This window comes from Zalophus californianus, chromosome 8 (assembly GCF_009762305.2).
Source record: "Zalophus californianus isolate mZalCal1 chromosome 8, mZalCal1.pri.v2, whole genome shotgun sequence".
Lineage (NCBI taxonomy): Eukaryota > Metazoa > Chordata > Mammalia > Carnivora > Otariidae > Zalophus > Zalophus californianus.
Genome location: NC_045602.1, coordinates 132,525,765 through 132,545,514, shown reverse-complemented (window position 1 = coordinate 132,545,514; position 19,750 = coordinate 132,525,765). Strand labels below are relative to the sequence as shown.

At 40.8% G+C, this 19,750-nt stretch overlaps 1 protein-coding gene across 2 annotated transcripts in view; it reads right to left on the bottom strand.

Annotated features, from left to right (window-relative positions):
* The window catches only part of DOK5 (docking protein 5), a 168,965-nt gene that overhangs the window by 84,485 nt on the left and 64,730 nt on the right, over nt 1-19,750 (bottom strand). For both annotated transcript variants that reach the window (XM_027622492.2, XM_027622493.2), the window contains one exon: nt 7,315-7,422. In XM_027622492.2, coding sequence (XP_027478293.1) covers nt 7,315-7,422 — 108 coding nt within the window. The remainder of the gene's footprint in view (nt 1-7,314; nt 7,423-19,750) is intronic.

Below are 19,750 nucleotides of genomic sequence, written 5' to 3'. Positions count from 1 at the left end.
GCAATGAGGAAAATGTATTCTATTGTCTCTACCAGTTAGGGTAAACTCTACCAGTTCTCTGCTGCACATGAGAAAACATCCAAGATTATGAGGTTTGAATACAATGGGAGTTACTCCTCTCACATGAGAGAAACAGAGATAGTCTAGGGCTGACCTGGTGTTCTGTGGTGCTATAGGCTGAATATCTGTGTCCTCCCAAAATTCGTATGTTGAAACCCAATGCCCAATGTGATGGTATTAGAAGTGATTCCATCATGGCGGTGGAGCCCTCAGGAATGGAATCATTGCTTTTATAAAAGAGAATCCTGAGAGCTCCCTCTTTCCTTCCACCACATATGGACACACCAAAAAGTCAGCAATCTGAAACACAGGAGAGGGCCTTCACCAGAATCTGACCATGCTGGCACCCTGACCTTCGACTCATAACCTCCAGAACCAGGAGAAGTGAATTCCTGTTATATGAATCACCTGTCTATGATATTTTGTTACTGCAGCCTGAACGAGACTGGGACATATGGTGTCAGGGAGCACAAACCAGCCCCTGACATCTCCTTCTACACTTTCATGGGACATATCCTGTTGCTTTGCCATCTTCAGCCCAAGGTCTTTTCCATTTTGTGGGCCAAGATGGCTAATGTCCATTTTCTAATCAACAGGAAAGAGAAACAGATGAAGGACATATCACCTTCCCTGCTTACACTCGGGCCAGGATTTAGTCATATGGTCATACCTCACTACATAGGTGTATTTTCTTTGGGTAACCTTGTGTTCAGCTAAAAATCAGCCATGCATCACCAAGGAAGAAAGGGTATGATTATGGGGTCAGCACCAACCAGACAGAATCTGCCACCAGCATGAAAATAAATCACCGCTTTCAATATGATAGGGGCATCCAGGCAGAAGGGGCCCAGAAGACAGGCTAACGTGGGGTGGGTCAGGAAGAGTCCCGGGGAGGTAAAGACCCAGTAGAGACTTCAAGGGATCGATTAACGTCTGCCACATGGACCAGGCAAGAAAGGGTGTCCGTGCAAGGACAGGAGTAAGAGCAAACGTGGTGATGGACTAGACAAGAGAGGGGATAAGGAAGACGGTGAATCTAGGACAATTCCCTGGCTTCTGACTTGATTAACAGAATGGCTATCAGTGCCTCACACTGAGACATGGAACTCCAGAAAGGAACCAGGCTCGGGTAGGAAAGATAGTTAATTCAATTGTGAACATATTTCAGAAGCCTCTGGCACACTGGTGCATACTTTTATCTCCTTGAATACTTAGAAGAGGAAAATGTGGTTTGGGTACTATAGTTCACCCCATCTATCCACTCTACCTTTGCCTAAGAAACGTGGATATGGAAGCGTTTACCATCTGGGAAAAGCTTCCAAGTAATAAGTTATAATTTAATCTGTGGAGATATAAAGAGGCATGTACTTACTGGTGTAAGTGAAGGCAGCTTCCAGAACAGGGTCTGGTGGGTAGTTTCTTGCACAAAGAGGGAATGACTCCAAAGCTAGTGTGTGAGTATTGAAAAAAGAGGCTATGATATATGGTAAAATTTTGAAAAGATGTATTATAGACAGCTACGTCACAAGAGGAAATGTTTTAGAAGAGAAAGAAGCTGAGTAAACAAGAATGAGTCATTAGTACAGAAAACATTAACACACAGACACACAGACATACACACACACACACACACACACACACACACACTAGTGATAAGTTGGTGGAAATTCTAGAGAAATGATTTTTTAGGACGTTAGCCTACTGTGAAGAACCTGGAATCCTACTTTTGCAGAAACCAAGAACAAGGTCTAACAATGGGTTTGGGAGATGGAAAGTGACCTACTCACTTAGGAAGGACAGAATGACAGAACAAATAACTCTTGGCAAAAATAATAATGGCTATTACTCTTTGCAGTAAGAGGGTCTCCCATTTTTCTGATACATTCATGAACATGTATTCATTTGATACACAAGTTAACCCTATGATTCTGGTGAAGTAGGAATGACCATCCCCAGATGCGCACTGTTGAAATAACAACAGGCCAAGTGGACATCTAATAAACAAGGTAATACACATAAGCAGCATATCCAAAACTGTGTTCCTTAGAATTAAACTTATTTGTTCCATGGAACATATGATTAAAAAAAAAAAGTAGCTCCAGGGCCCAATCAGTTTTGGAAATGTTGACTCAAAGTTACTCAGGTGTCCTAACTGTAGGTCTCCTCAGAGGCTCTGATAAGCTACAGTGGATTAGGAATCTCAAGAATGGATGAAAATGTTGCAGTTCCCAAACTTCTTTGACCACAGAATCCTGGTCCTCCTGGAACTCCCCTCTTTCAGAATCCCTGGAATACATTTTGGGAAACACTGTATTAGAGAATCCGTTAGAACGATCCTTCTGGCCCAAAGTGAACTGAATCCTGCAGGCTCAGCAATGTGCGATGATGGAGAAGCCATGCTGTGACTTACCTTGGAGGTGTTACATTAATTAAACAAGGAGACCATTAGACTGATGTGGCTCTCATGCCCTGAGAGCCTATGGAAGCAAACCAAATCATGAGCCTGTAAATGCCTCAGGGTGATGAAGTCAAAATGTTAAGGACAACCAATCACAGCCATCTAGGCTTTAAGCTACAGCCAATCAATAACTGCCTTACTTTGCTTCCTCCTTTTCACAATAAAAGGTCCCTCCCCAACTCCTCTTGGTGGGGGATTCCTACCACTTCCAGTTTGGTGCTGTATGACTCGAATCGATTTTTTGCTCAAATAAACTCTTAAAATGTTCAATATGTGTCTTTTAACAGAGGTCACTCTTACACAGACCTGAAGCAACCTATCATCCACGTACGGTGGCAAAGCCAGGATTAGAAAGCAGGTTTCCCAAATCTGGGTCCAGCATACTTCCCACACCACCATTTGGCTTGGTCTCAAAAACAGTAGACGGTCTTCCTTCCACTTAGATTGCCTTCCAATTGTTATTCATTTTGAAAAAATAAAATTAATCATAGAAACGCTCAACCCCTTCTGGTTGGGGTGAGCCACTTTAATTTCCTGAATGAAAACAGTGGAACTTGCCTTTAACAAGAAGGTCAGGAACTATATTTAAAGTCACTGGAGTATTAATATTGTTGCAATTACAGTTAATCAATTTCACAGCCATCTCTGACAGCGGTGGTGCTCGAGGGGAACTTCATGGAAGAGGTAAAGAAATGAAAAATGAATTGTTCTGTATGTGCATTATTCATGTATTTATTTTCCAATTTTTTTTATGAGCTCATCTTTAGCTACATTTTCAGAGAAGAAGGCATCAAGTTTTAAAATTCTGCAGTCAGTTTCCTGTTTTATAACTTCTAATAAGAATCAGATATGCAAAAGTGGCAATTTTTTTTCTTAATACTATCTCTTAAGAATGAAACAAAAGAGGCACTGCGGTCTCATCAATGCTACAGATTTCCTCCACACCACCACTGTACTGATCAAAAAGCATAATGGACAGTTCCTCATTTCTTTCAGAAATTGCTTTATTTATATTCGAATAAATTCTGAAATCTGGTCACGGTGTGTTACTTATAACCTCAGTATTTTATTATCAAGATTCATAAATTACACAGCATTTAGATAAAAAATGCATATCGCAGAGTTATTCTGGCTTTTTATATGCCCCCAAGAGATTAATACTAAATGTATCAGATCTGAGAGAGTAAGGAGGATGAATGGCTACAGGAACTCATCAAGGGCTTGGAGGCTTAACGTAGATAATTCTTCCATTCTAATGCTTTGAACTTTGGTTAATGATTATTATAGATGAAAGAGAATGTGGCTTACCACAGTCCTCAAAGATTTACATATTAAATTCCAAAGCCAGCAGGTAGAAGTCTGAAATAGGACAATTTGTCCTCAATCTTCCCTTACTTGGTTCACATTCTGGGGGGATCATTATAATCTACTTTGGTTTTACATTTGAGTCTGTCCTACTAAAACTTCCCAACCCTGGCTTTTTCTGCCCCCACCACTATCCACCCCATATCCTTCAAATCAAGATTCCTTTTCCTGGCTTCAGGTGTCTCAAGTGCAGATTTCTTTTGGTAAGCTAAGTAAAAATATGACACAAAGCCATTTGTATGTACTCTGTCTCCTCTATTGATAATATTCGTTGCTACTCAACCAATAGTTTAAAACATGTCTACTACGTATTAGGCAATGATCACTGATAGTGAACCATGCCTCCACCCCCGCCCCATAAAACCTGCTCTTGTGGACCTTATTTTATGGTTGTGGTGTGGGGAAGACAGTAAGAAATAACCAAACAAATATACATGTAGTGATAAGAGCTGAAGAGAAAAATAGAGATGGACAGCGTGTGTCAAAGGATTCTATATTAAATAAGAGATCAAGGAATAGTCTCTCTTAGAGGAGGAATTTGAGCAATGACCTGAACAACATAGGGAAATGAGCTACGTGGATATTTGTGGGGAGAGCATTCCAGAAAAGGAAACACGACACACAGTGCTCTCAGGAAAGCAGAGAGCCCAGGGTGCCTGCCGCAGAGTAAAGTGGGACGGGGGTACTGAGCAGATGAGGTGAAACGGGACAAGGAATCAAATCATGTGACTGTGTAGGCCATTATAAATACCTGGCTGAGGGTTTTCCCTGGAGTACCATGATGTGATATGAGTGTTTTGAATAGACTCTAGAGGGCTGGGCATTAGGCAGCCCAGTGGCTTGGACCACAGCGGTAGCAACAGAGGTTGTGAGAATGTCTGGAGTCTCTACGCGTGTTGAACACAGAGCCAACATCACTTGCTGACAGACTGGATTTGGGGAGTTCCTGTAAGGTATTCCTCACTTGTCTTCTTTCTTCTCTTAGGTATGAGAAAGTCTGTAAGCAAAGCATAGCCTATTTCTTTATTTTTCTATATTAGGTACAGGGGATTGTGGGGAATCAGGGATTTCTGGGCTCTATTTGGAACTCTACCAGAACAAGAAAGGACTGATCAACGTTAGTGGTCACACACGACTGATGGTGTCTTAGTCCATCTGAGCTGCTGTAACAAATTACCACAGACTGGGTGGCTAATAAACAACAGAAATTTGTTTCTCACCGTTCTGGAGCCTGAGAAGCCCCAGGTAGCCACTGGCAGATTCAGCGTCTGGCGAGGCCCCGCTTCCTGGTTCACAGATGGCTGTGTCCTCACATGGAGGAACGAAGGAGGAAGCTCCCTGGGACCTCTTTTATAAGAGCACTAATTCCAGTCACGAGGGCTCCACCCTCAGGACCTAAACACCTCCCAAAGGCCCCATCTCCACATGTCATCACTTTGGGGGTTAGGCTTCAACACATGAGTTTTGGGGTGACACAAACATGCCATCAGATGGTGAATTGTAAAGTTACAGACGGTTCTCAAGAGAGAACTGATGCAGAACCACAACTTCTGGCCACCTAGGAGATGAAGTCTTTAGATGACCTTGTTAATTATAATGAGAAGGCAATAAAGAACAATGAAGAAAATAGTCTATCAGGGTAGGGAATCTGGTCACCAGGATTTGATGGACCTGAGAGGTGGAGGGAAGGAATCAATGTCAGTTAAGGAGGAGAAACCTGGAGAAGACTCTCCTTTTGTCCTATAGATAAACCAAACACCTCCTTGGGCATTTTGAGCTCCTTTTAAGGCAAGGCCGCTCAAGTAAAAATGAAGCACGCCATTCCCACATCATTGTTCACCATCTTACTATTAGCGAAGACACTGGGTACGTGTGGGATTAACTGGGACATAATACACCTGGTCCAAAACGTCTGGACGCCAGGAATTTCAGGTGTTATAGAAATACTGAGATTGGCTCAAGATTATTTGCAAGGGTTCCAAGGTATGCTATCACGGGCCTCACGGATCACGGCTCCTATCTAACAGATTTGCAAGTCACCAACTCTTGCCTGAGGACAAACACCCTTATCTGAATAGTGGACATCCGTGGCACGTGGAAGAGAAATGGTGGAGGAAATTCTAGGCTCCTAAAGAGGTTTCCTTGGGCTCTCCCTTACGTTAAAGGTAGGCTGGGAAGGAAGCTGATCTTGGAATATGGAACTTCATTATGAAATGGTGGGGAAATAGTACACATGGAAGATAAACTCTTGACTCCCTTCCCTACTTATCTCAAAGTCTTGCTTAGTGTTTTTCTTCCTCATGTATGTGCAGATGTGCCTATAAAGCACGGCATATGCTTTATTTCTCTAAATTGCAAAGGAACGCAGCTTGCCCTACTGCTTTTCATTACTGGATAAACCAAGGTGTCAAAACAGCCCCTTCATAAGAAGTCCTAAACTCCCCACCTGTGGAGAATTTGCGTAAAAAGGAAAGATGATTCACTTTCCAACACCTAGCCAAATTTCTGTGCTACTAAATCTATTGGCTTCACATAAAATTGTAAATGGCAAGAAGCCCCACTCCTGACAAAATCTCACCAAATAAGGATCAGAATCTCAGGATAGAATACTGAAACAATTTAAATGTTCTGTCATAAAAATAAACAATTCCTCCATAGACAAGAGTAGTATTTTCCCCAAACAGAAACAACCAGCACCTTGGGGGGAAAAGAAGTTTACCATGCATTTTTACGTCATTTCATGAAAAGAGAAAAGACACAGGCTGCCCATTAACAAGGGGCATGAAGAAACATTGCCCTGTAGAGGGAAAGACATGGCTAATTTGTAAATCCAAGTCGGCCTTGTATTTTCCTTCATTTTCTACTCCCAAAGGAGGTATTTTAATACACCATTACTATTTTTAGTGAGGAAAGCTGACTACCACTATTCAAACTGCAAGTCTGAATTAAATTTAGGCATCAAGCTTAAAAAAAATAAACTAATGAGGAGAACTTCCTCCTCCTTCACCATTCATCTGTTTTCCAGGTTCTTCCCTTCGTCCTCACCCCACGTTCCAAGCACCGAATGAGGATCTAACCTGCGTCAGGCACTAGATGTGCTAGATACACGGAGACCTACTCTTTACTCCCAAGGGGCTTCAATGTTGGGAGTTGGGTTTACTACGCAAAATGAAAATTCAAAAAGAACATGGTGAATTCTGCACTAGAGATTGGAAAAACAACAACAACAAATAGTACAAAATCAGAAGAGAAACTTTACGGTAGTCCATTATTTTAAACAATTAACAAATAGTAATTTAGAGATGTTTTGTCCTTGGAAAAAGGATTAATTGTACTTTTGTTAAATGACCCAGACAAGTTTTTAGATTCAGTGAACTCAGGTTACCTGTTTGTGAACAGATTTCTAGAAAGCCACAACAATCCAGTTTTACCTTATGATAACACCTAAAATATGCAGCACGTTCATCGGAAAATTTCTCCAGTCTTTTTGGACCTTTGCTTGAAGCTTTCTTGAATACTAGCCAGCATCGCTGATATATCTGGGAGGAAATACAAAGACAGAGTTCAGCATCACTGACTGAGATATTACTGACATTTACAGTCAAATGTTTTCTTTTTGATGTTTTCATGTGTAAAGTATTCATAAGCCATAAGCATCATGCTACTTTGGGAAAATAAAATTTTAAAACCCAAAACTGTTTCCACAACAGGCATATTATGTCATTTGATTGCTGGAATCAAATGAAAATGAATATTTAAAGGCAAATTTCTTAACCTTTCACTCACAGTATTAGTAGCAACATTTCAGAAAAAGTCCCAGAGATAAAAATCAGCACAAATAATATAGGCATTCATGGCACATGCTCTTATTTCAAATGCAATTAAATATGGAAACCATGGGCCCAGTGTATGCTGAAGACTTCACTGACAGCCCTATAAAGAGATGGCCCCTACATGTCATAAGACGTCCCTTATAACTGAGGGTCAAGAGTTGGGTCAGACACTAGACTAGCTAATAAATGACTGATAAACACCAATCAGATTCTCCCTCAGAAAATCCAACCCAGAGACTCGAAAACCACTGTCATACTGAGGCACAGGCTGAGTTGAGAGGTAAACCCTGGTAGGTTATAAACTGAGGTTGGCGACCATGTTGAATCATGGGCCTAATAGTTAAGCAGTGGAACCTGGTACAGAGAACTAGATAATTTCTATTCCAGGCAGAAGAGACATTTTAGTCCTTTGTCATCTTTCTGTTGCTGACTTCTCCTGGTTTTCTTGGAAATCATCTGTGTCCCTAGGAACCCACCACCATCAACATCACTCTTAATTGAGTGAGGCTGATTAGAGTTCTTATCTGAGCAACCAAAGCTACCTAGATTGGAATAACCAATATAAATTAGACACTAAAATATTAATCATACCAAAGAGAGGAAAGTGCAAAGAGGTAAGGAGTAAATGAAAAACAATGTTCTCCAAAAGCAAAATAAATTGAGATGTTTTAACCTAAAAATTAATAAGGATGTATATTAATGACAATATTCACTGATAGCAGAGATCTGAGTGGCACTCTTATACTCTGCTGGTGACCTCTAGAGGCCATCTGACAGCAAATATGAAGAACTTTAAAAGAATAAGAATGTATCGGAAAGAAAAAGCCCAAATGCAGCCCAAATCGACAGAGGAATTCTGAATTCAAGAGCAGACAGGTGGGTACGTATTCAGTCACAATTATCTCCCTGATCCTTAAATCACCTTCTAAGTACCATATTTATGTGGTTTTGTATAGTCAACCCATAAATAAATTTTATGCACTATAAAGTTTAAAGAACCTCTGAGCTAGTAAGAAGAAACAAAAAGTCCACATAAAACATTCGGCTATTCAAACCATACTCAATTTAAAATGCCTTCTACAACTTTATTAGTAACTGGCAGGTGGATGAGGAATTCAGGTTTGCTACTACTTGTCTGCAATGCTGAATAGATTCTGTTTTTCTCTTCTCACTCCGTAAACTAAACACTCATTAATCGTTTTCTTTGGGGTGGTAAAAAGAACATGAACTCCACTCCATGCTGAAGTTTTGCTCTGAATACAGAGGGTAAGATATGTGCCTCATCCTGCTGAATGTATAATTCTAGTATTATTATTTGTAATAATAATAAATAGAAACTACAAAAGCCTCAAAAATAAGGAAGGACAAAGTTAATGATAGTATGTCTATTATATACAGTAAGTATGTGGTACATAACATATATAATACAATATAGATGTACGCATCTGTAAGATAATATAGGTAGTCATTATATTAAAAATGTAGTAATATGAATAGTATACACAATATATAGAGTAAATTATGCTACACCAGGAATATATATGTTACCTCTCTATAGGATACCATAGGTATATCATTTGAAATGAATTTCAGAAGGAATTTCTTAATGACATGAGAAAGAAGGGGGGGTTGCTTGTTTTTGTTTTGTATAATAAAAATTAATACTGTAAAATAAATGAAAGAGAATTGTTATTTCTTAAATATCCAGAGGCATCAGTAAAATAGTACAATTAAAATCGATTCTATTGGCTTTCATCTTGCATAGTTATTAAACTTATCAAGAAATAAAAAAGCATGGAGACAGAAACAGGAAAGTAATTCGGCAGAGAAAGAGTAGCCTTTCAAACAACTGGCACTGGAATAACTGAATATCTGAAGAAAAAAACAAATACAAAAAAGCACAATAAACAAACACCTTAACCTAAAACATTCATCTTACACAAAAATAAACTCACAATGGACTTAAATATAAAACAAAACTATAAGACTTTAGAAAAAAAAAAAAAGACCAAATTTGGGATCATGGTCTGGACAAAGAATTCTTAGACTTCATACCAAAAGTACAATCCATAAAAGAAAAACTTGCCAAACTGTACCTTCTCAAAACTTAAAATTTTTGCTTTGTGAAAAACCCAATTAAGAGGATGAAAAGACAAGTTACAGAGTGGGAAGAAATGTTTGGAAACCACAAATCTGGCAAAGGATTAGTATCTGGATACATAAAGAAGTCTTAAAACTCAACAGTAAAGAATCAAACAATCCAATAACAAAATGGAAGGGAAACAAAAAACAAAAACCATGAACACACATTTCACCAAAGAGGATGCACAGATGATGAAGCACAGAAAACATTATTAGCCATCAGGTAAATGTAAATTAAAACCACAATGAAATATCAGTACACATCTATCAGATTGGCTTAAAAAAAAAAATACCACCACCAAGTGCTGAAAGGATGCAGAGAAATTGGGTCTCTTACACTTTGCTGGTCGGAATGTGGAATGCTACAGGCACTCTGAAACATAGCTGGGTAGTTTCTTTAAAAACTAAACAAGCAACATATGACCCACAGTTGCTATCTTAGGAATCTATCCCGGGAAAATGCAAACTTCCCCCACCGCCAACACACACACCATCTGAACATAAATGTTCATAGCAGCTTGATATGTATTAGTGCAAAACTGAAAACATCCATTTATTCTTCAGTGGGTTAATGTGGTCCATCTATATCATGGAATACTACTTAGCTATAAAAACAATTGAACTATCAATACTGCAACAATTTGAATGAATTTTCAGATAATCATGCTTGCAGGGGGGCAAACCTAAAAGGATACATACTATATGACCCTATTTATAGCATTCTTGAAATGACAAAATTACACAAATGGAGGACAGACCTGGGATTATCAGGGGTTAGGGATGGGAAGTAGATATGTCGACAAAAGGGGAACATGGGGGATCCTTGCAGCAATGGAACCATCCTGTATCTTGACTGTATTAATGTCAATATCTTGGTTATGATGTTGCATTATAGTTTTGAAGATGTTATCACCAGGGAAACTGGGTAAAGGGTACAGGATCTTTGTGTAAGATTTCTTAAAACTGAATATAAATCTACAACTGCCTCAAAATAAAATACTTAAAATTTTTTAAATGGAAAAATGGAGGGATATTTAAGCAGACTCTTAAAATTACAGCCTAATCTAAGAACAGTTATCTACATTCTTCACCAGTCCCCCTCCTGCTGCTCTATCAGACCACAGTGTAATTAACCAGTGGACTACGGAACTTTAAGCAGCCACATTGTAAGAGCCACTGGTAAGAATTCAAACATATACCTCTCAGGATAGAGACCCCACCATGAAAATTAACATTTCCAGTCCTGTGGTTGACACATAGAAGTCTTACCAACATCTCACTCGTGTCTGAATAACGCATGAGACAAGTCTCCCTGAAAATTTGACCACCACCACAGGACTGTAAATACAGTGGGAATAACTGTCCCTCTGTTTCCATAAGAAGTGGGGAAAATAGGCTGTCATTTTACTATCGGCAACCCCTTTCTTTTGCACATGCCCCTGAAAATGTTTTAGAAATTGAGCATGCTAAAGGTATGCAAAAATATATCCACTGTAGCAAAACATTATTTTCACTTAGGAAGATAATTTACATTTCCTAATTATGCCTCCACTTTCAGACTCACTCTTAAATGATACCATTTCTAACTTCCTTTTATACTTGTTCATTTTCTTCACAATCAAACCAGTCTTTTCCTGGCTTATGTCCAAACGCTGTTCAATGCAAGCTAAAGACTCCTCAAATTCAGCACGCCTAATGATGCCCACCTTTGATCCATCTGTAGCAGGTTTAGGGGATTTTTGTTTTTCTCTTTTTGTTTTTCTTCCATTTTATTAAGTAGTAAGGGCAAAAGTGCAATATTACAAATAACTGCATAAATACTATTACATAAATTCACATGCAACTATTGGTGGGGGCATCACCGTCGAATAGATTACATCATGTTGGTTCATCAGGAGAGAAGGAAAACCAAAATCTGGCTTATGAAAAGGCAGCTCAGGATATTTGTAACATACAAACACATGGTACGAAATAATGCAAAAGTTGGGAGCAATCGTACCATCAAGGCCATTCCTCATTCTGCCACACATCACACCTGAGTGATTCTCAGCGCTGGTCCAGCATCACTCAAGATAATTGTTAATTATGTAGATTCCTAGAGATTAGCCAAGGTCTACTGACTCAGAACCTCCTGGGGTGGGGGCCAGACAAATTTGCTCTTTAACATGTTCCCCAGGTGTTTTATTTGCAATCTGCAAACCCAGGCCATAAATATTCATAAAGATGCAGACAACACAGTGCTTCCCACTCGGGACTGCCAACAAAGAGTTCTCCAACAAATGCTCCATGAGGAGGGCCTCTGTGATGTGTGCTTTCCCACAAGTGGTGCACAGAGGGCTTTGAAGTCGAGCAGTGTGAGATGCTGTCATGAGCAGAAGAGAGATAAAGAAGCAGAAATAAATCTGTTCAGCTCCGGTGAACTCTCAACTTCACCGCTGGACACTCTCTGTCCTAAGAATTCTGGGAGAGCCACCTAGTACCTGAGGATTAAAAACTTACCCTAAATATCTCAGTACTCTTCCAAGGGAATGAAACAGGACTCCCTGAATATGGTCCATGGGCGACTTGTTGGAGTAACACAGATGTTGTTAAAAAGATGACAATTTGAGAACAATCCCACTCAAGAGTTTACAGCAGTTTTATTTCCTTAAAATTAATTCATTCAACCATCTCCTTCGTATTTTATATAACACATCAACTTACCATCTGTAGTACTTATTTTAGTTAACGTTTTTTTTGTCAATTGATTTTTTAACTAAATTTTTTTCTATTTAAAAGAGGAAACTGTTATCCCAAGGATAATAGCTAAGTGTAGTTCTCACTAGACATAAAGAATAGATAATCCTAATGATAAATATACTGTTAGAGAATCTGATGACAGAATAAATTTCATCTTGAAATAGCTCACCTCCCGTGCATCAAGGTTCCACAATCTCAGGACTAATGACATTTTAGGCAAGGTAATTTTTCGTAGTGTGAGGGGGTGGGGTGTCCTGCGAGTTGCAGGATGTTTAGCAGCATCCTGGCCTTTGCCAACTGAATGCCAGCAGCACACTCCCCCCTACCCAGCTGACAACCAGAATTATCTCCAGACTTTGCCAAATGTCCCCTGCGGGACAAACTCAGACCCACTCCTTGAGATGAGTGCACGCTGATTTGAGATTGCACATTTGAAAAATATGACGCTTTGTGAATATCTTCAAAGTCCTGGATTTGAACAAGTTAATCCGCATAAGCCACTGCTGAAGCTAAAAAGATAAGCACATCACACAGTTCTGACAACCTGAGTGGACAGACACCAGATTTAGCAGTTACATGACAATTTCCTTCAGTGTGCACTTGCTAGTTATTGGTAGTGGCTTTATTACATCTAATTTTCAGTCTTAAATTGTCACCAACCCCTATATGATTTGTACTGTTTTTTTTTTCCATGTTCTTTAAAATTGGATAGCCTTAATAACTGCATAGCTCAGGTTTCAAATCGCTGACACTTACTAGCTTCTTCTCCTAACAAAGAACAGTCTGGTAAATTCACTGAGACTCCCGGTGCCAACAAAGCAGCTGAAACAAGTAAGAATTTGTTTTGAGTTCCTAATTTTATTAGCAGTCTGTGACAAGGGGTTGAACAACGAAGTCACAAATTTAACTTCTGGAGAATGCATGGACAGTTATAAAGGTGACAGAAAGCAAATTTTGGTCACAACATTTCTGTTAATTGGAAATTACATACTGCCCTCCATGTACACTCAAGAAAAATCAGAAAGCCTACGTAAGATGTGACCATTTAGGTCTCTATGTCCATTGCAAGTGTCAAAAACTTTTTCCGTAAAGGGCCAGAGGGTAAATATTTAAGTCTTTGATGATCATAGGTCTTTGTTGGAGCTACTGAACTCGGCACTTGCAGCACAAAAGTAGCCAGAGAGGGCAGCTGGGTGGCTCAGTTGGTTAAGCAAGGCTCAGGTCCTGATCCTGGAGTACTGGGATCGAGTCCCGCATCGGGCTCCTTGCTGGGGGGGCGGGGGGTCTGCTTCTCCTTCTGACCCTCCCCCTTTCAAGCTCTCTCTCTCTCTCTCTCTCTCTCATTCTCTCTCAAATAAATAAATAAAAATCTTTAAAAAAATTCTTTAAAAAGTAGCCAGAGAATATGCATAAATGAATGGTGTGGTTATCTCCCAATAAAACTTTATTTAAAAAAATCAGGCAGAGGCGCCTGGGTGGCTCAGTTGGTTAAGCGACTGCCTTCGGCTCAGGTCATGATCCTGGAGTCCCGGGATCGAGTCCCGCATCGGGCTCCTTGCTCAGCAGGGAGTCTGCCTCTCCCTCTGACCCTCCCCCCCTCATGTGCTTTCTCTCTCTCTCATTCTCTCTCTCTCAAATGAATAAATAAAATCTTAAAAAAAATAAAAAATAAAATAAAAAGATAAAAAAATCAGGCAGCAGGCCAGGGTGCGGCTTGCCAACCTCTGGTCTATGGCAGTATTTCTCAACTGTTGAAGCTCATGTGACCTTATGATCAACCTAAAAATCCATTTGACATGTCCCTCATGAGACAAAATGAGGAGGGGCTACAGCCCAAGTGAGAAGCTCTAGATATTCCGCATCTCCCCACAAGCCCAAATTTTACTTACATAAACTTATATTAAAATGTTGACCTGGTGCCTTTTCTACGCCCTCCACCACACTTCTGAGTCCTGTCCACTGTCTGGGATTGACTCCTCTGCAATGAATTTGGATGCTGTCCTAAAGAGAGCTCTCACATGTACCGACACAGCATCCCATCTCTAGCCTTGGGATACAGTTAGCTTTTGATCATTATCTTTTTCTATGAGGTCAAGGTGCACTTTGGAAGATTTTCCATTTTGCCAACATCCCCTTTCTCTAATCAGGTCGGCTCTTCTCAAAGCATTCCCCCCAGCTATCAGGACACACCCCCAGCCACACATTGCTAAATTAGCCTCACTGCTCACAGGCTAACCTTATTTTTACCTACTCTCCAAAACAAACCAAATGCTCTTCTCATCCAGGATCTTAATATCAACACCCAGTACCGGCTGCACCTTTCCACTGCAGAGAGCCGGCAGAGCCCTTTCTGTGCATTCTTTTCTTTCAATTAACTCCCTCCCCCACAGTCCTGTGAAGCACCTGCTTCCCTATGCCCATTGTATAAGGACATACAGCCTCAGGAAGGTGACTCGCTAACTATTACTTGAGGGCGTGAAGCTAGCAGAAAGAAAGCCAGGATTTCACCTTTGGTTTGCCCTGCTCTGGAGAACAAGCTAACCACGACCCCAGGAGTTTCCCAGAAAAGTTGGACTCCCAGAGAGGCACACACTTATGCCAAGGGTCGAGCTGTCTGTCAGAAGTTTATTTTCAAGCTTATCACAACCTAAAAAGAGACATTTCGTTGTAACCATATGCTCTTTCATCTGGACAACTTTAGAGCTTAGCTATTTGAGAGTGACATTTGCATTTGTAATGTTAAATTCTCTGGTACCAAGCGTTCATCCCCAGTGATGGTTTTTAATGGAGTATGTCGGCAACTGGGGTCTTAACATCCCAGGCTAGGACTCGAAGGTATCCTAGCAGTTTGTATGAAGTGTTTGCTTTTAAAAGAATTTCACATGCTCTCTCTTTAAGTGACAAAGTATTCCGTAACCTTGACCAAAGTCCAGAAACCCAAACGTGCAAAGTATTTCTAACTACATTAGAAATATCTCAGTTTCTCTTGGCCTTCCTTGCCTTGCTAACCTGCAGCCTCTTGTTCTCAATTAGTTATGGCTGCAGCTAAGAAACATCCTGACTAGCTGGCTTCCTGCGGGCATATGCAGTCAGCTACCTGGGGTTGACCCGTCACTTCTCCAGGCGCACCTGGCCCTCCGCTTTGGTGCACGACACATGGCCAGAGGAACTAGCTGCCCTCCTAGAGTCTCAGGCTCCTCTATTACTTCGAGACTGAAGAAATGCCACTATCTAAGGACAGCCCAACAGCCACAGAGAATAGGGCCAAACGATGCAATCGGGGTACAGAGGAAGAGTCTTTAACGAAGACAAAACAGGAGGTAGGAAAGAGCCCACCAGATAATCCCCCCTCTGTCCTGTCTGCCAGGGTCTGCAAAATTCTCCTTCCACACTGTGAGAGCTTTGACCTGGATGATCTCTGAGACCAAGGGGGTTGTAACGTTCCAGTCCTACAAATAACAATCATTATGGGATTTCAGAAGGTGAGAGATGAAGAGTATACAAGGAGTTCTTTGGCATCTTTGAATGGTAACTTGTAGGCTGCTACCAAACGCCACTTCCTAAAATAATGAGCTGGTTCAGAATTATTTATTTCATGAAGGGAAAAAAATTTTAATGAGTAAACCACACGATCCCATGCCTATCATTTACATACACCTTTACTTGTGAGGAAAGAAATGCTAATTTGGGTAAGACTGCACAGTGGGTAGCAAGGTACATTTTAAATTCACTGCAAAGAGAAAGACCAGCAAGAACAGGCTAATTAATCATAAAATAAAAGTTGTACAAAGAGGATTAAAAAGCCTTATAAAGCATCCACAGGTAATAAATTAGCTATGTCCATCATTTGCTGATGGTGAGGTAAATGAGCACAACCTTTCTAGAGGCAGAATTATGCCTACCCTCTGACCTGGAAATATTACTTCTAGGAACTTCCCCCGCCAAGGGAATAATTAAGGAAATATGCAAACATATGGGAATAAGGTTCTTCCACATAAAAACTGGAAACACCCTCAATGTTCCAGAGGGCTGGTTTAATTAATTATGGCATATCTGTAAGCTGGAAATTGCTATCATTAAAAATGATATTGTCACATAATATTTATACCATAGAAAATCCTATTAGTAAATTATTAAGTTTAAAAAGTAGGCTATTTCTGTTTTTTAACCTGTTTCTACTCCAGTATGCATACTCATTCAGCAGATAGGGCCCTGCTGTTTATGCAAGAAGATTGTGAGCTACATTTGACCCTTCCCCACCAGCCCTCATTCACACACACACACACACACACACACACTCTTACATGCAATTATTGGGGAAAATCTGTGCTTTAATGGAAAACTGCATTCCTTAGCACACGCACTTGTGGGATTATCTGTTTTGGATTTTGTGGGAGCTATTCTACATCTAAATTGTAGATAACTCATAAAAATGCAACATAATTCTAGTCCAGGCAAATTCTGTCCTGTGCAGCAAAGGTTCAAGTGACTTCCCTCCCCCACTGCCAATGAGGCACATTTTTGCCTCCTTTCCAACATTCATTTCACTTTGCCAGATATATAAATGTGGGGGTTCTCCAGGTTACCCTTTGAACTACTCATAATATTCTGCTTTGTTCTCTCACTTAATGAGTTAAAGCAGAATGTGTAACATGTTCATTATTTGTGGTTTTACCTGCTTTGGGAAAATCATCTTTTAACACAACCCAGCAAACCCAAGTCCTGTGTACTTTCCTTCTAGCTAAGCCTGGAATGTCCTTACTGTTTCACTAGGGACGGCCACCCTGACCCAAGTCACCATCTCCTGAGCTTCAGAGATTCCCTGCTCCCACCTGGCTGCATTTCGATCTGTTTCCCACAGGGCATCTGGGGTGATCTTTAAAAACTTAATCTGACCACATCAATCCACTACTTAAAGCATTTCTGTGGCTGCCTGTTGCCTCTGGGGTAAAAACCAAAGTCTTAAGACATTCCAGAACCTGCAAGAACTAGCCCCTCCCTATGGTTTTAGCCTTAGTTTGTGGCTTTCTTCCTCTTATACTTCTTCAGTTGTAAATATGCAGATATGCATATTTTAGCAATGATCAAACAAGTAATACATTATTGTTAAAAATTCTCATGGAGGGGCGTCTGGGTGGCTCAGTCGTTAAGCGTCTGCCTTTGGCTCAGGTCATGATCCCAGGGTCCTGGGATCGAGCCCCACATCGGGCTCCCTGCTCAACGGGAAGCCTGCTTCTCCCTCTCCCACTCCCCCTGCTTGTGTTCCCTTTCTCGCTGTGTCTCTCTCTGTCAAATAAATAAATAAAAATCTTTAAAAAAAAATTCTCATGGACTCAATTATCTGTTACCAACGGTTCCCGTCACCAAGGGAAACCCTTTGGTTGTCTGCACAGAGCTGGCCAGTGTTGGGAGCGCCAGCGCTGAGACGGAAAGTTATGCAGCCCTTTCCTTCTCCCTCCGATTCCTCTCTGTTCTCCAGATCTACAAGGTGGGAGGGAGCTGAGGAGTGAGGAAGGTGGAGAGAAGATGAGGAACAAAAGAACTGCTTCAAGAAGCCATAAGCAGTAAGAGTCATTTATTTAGCTTTTATTTTTAACTAGCATTTTAGGGGGAAAAAAAACAAACTATCCTTTAAAAAAAATGCTAGAAAATCTTAGCTACTGTATGGGCATGTCTGGGAGCTGATATCCACCATTAATTTATCAGACAAATATTTCCTGGGCACCTACCCCGTGCCGGGCACCGTCAGGCACTGACCAGGGCCACAGCTGTAAACAAAACAGGAAGAAGTCCCTGCCTTCGCTGGGTTTACAGATCATCAAGAAGAGAGTAAGATGCATGTGTCTGCTTCCAGTATATGGATAATACGGCATATGGTATTACGGACCACAAAGGCAAATAAACCAAGGAAAAGTGGACAGAAATTGCTAGTGGTGAGTATTTTCAGTGGGGTTATCATGGAAGTTCTCACAGAGAAACTGCCATCTGAGAGAACACCTAGAAGGGGATGGAAGAGGGGAAGGAGTGAAGACAGTAGATATATGGGGAGGGGAGAGGCTCCAGGCAAAAGAAACAAGTGGGTGTTGAGCAGAGGCATGCCTGAATGCAGAAGGAAGAGAAAGGAGGCCAGCGGAAGACCAGAGAATTCAGGGGTGGTGGTGGTGACAAGTGCAGGTGGGACTGCATTTGTCTCCTGGGTCTGCCTGTGAAGACATTGGCTTTTTCCCTGAATGAGATGAGAACTGAGCTAAAGAGTTTTGAATTGAAGTAACATAATCTGAAGTATGGTCAACAGACTGCAGGGGTCTGAAGGCAGAGAGAGGGAAACGAGTTAGGAGCCTCTGCAATAAGGCTTGAAGGAGAGGACGGAGACCAGGGCCAGGACTGAAGTGAGGAAGGGGTGGGAAGTGGTCAGAATATGCATCTGTTCGGAAAGCAGAACCAGCAGGATTCACTGATGGGACCGGACACAGGGAGAGGAAGGAAAGACTCGCAGATGATTCTAAGATTTTTAGCTCAAGCAAGTAGAAGTGTGGAGTTCCCACCAGCTGAGCAAGGCTGTAAGGCGACCAGGGTTTGTAGAGATGATGTGGAATTCGGTGGTGAGTTTGCTGTGCCTATCAAACACCTAAGTTGATATAAACATTACATGATCAAACATAATGAATAGGCAGTCATGTATACACTGTCTATGTTAGTCTGTATAGACAAGATTTTATTCTATTTTTAAAAGAATTAATAATACCATCTTCCCTATAGGGCTGCTCTTAGAATTGAATGAATTAGTGCATTTAAAGTGCTTCCATTGCTTGGGAAGCACTCCAGAGCAGTCAGTGGCTCACACCACCCAACTAGGTGGTGATCTGCATGCAAACAGGGATAACACACATTTTGGTCCCTTCATTTACTCATTAATTTTGTGAATATTTACTGAGCATCTACTATGCACTAGGGTCCTATTCCAACACTGAAGAAATGGCAGTGCATGAAGCAGAGTCCACAAAGCATACTTTCTAGTGTATAGAGACAGATAATTAAGTCTCCCAGCCCCTATCACAATGCCTAACACATAGTGATAATAATTAGACACTACGTTTGTGGAACACTGTCATTTGGTAGTACATACCTAACTAAGTAGTTGGAGGAGTTAAAA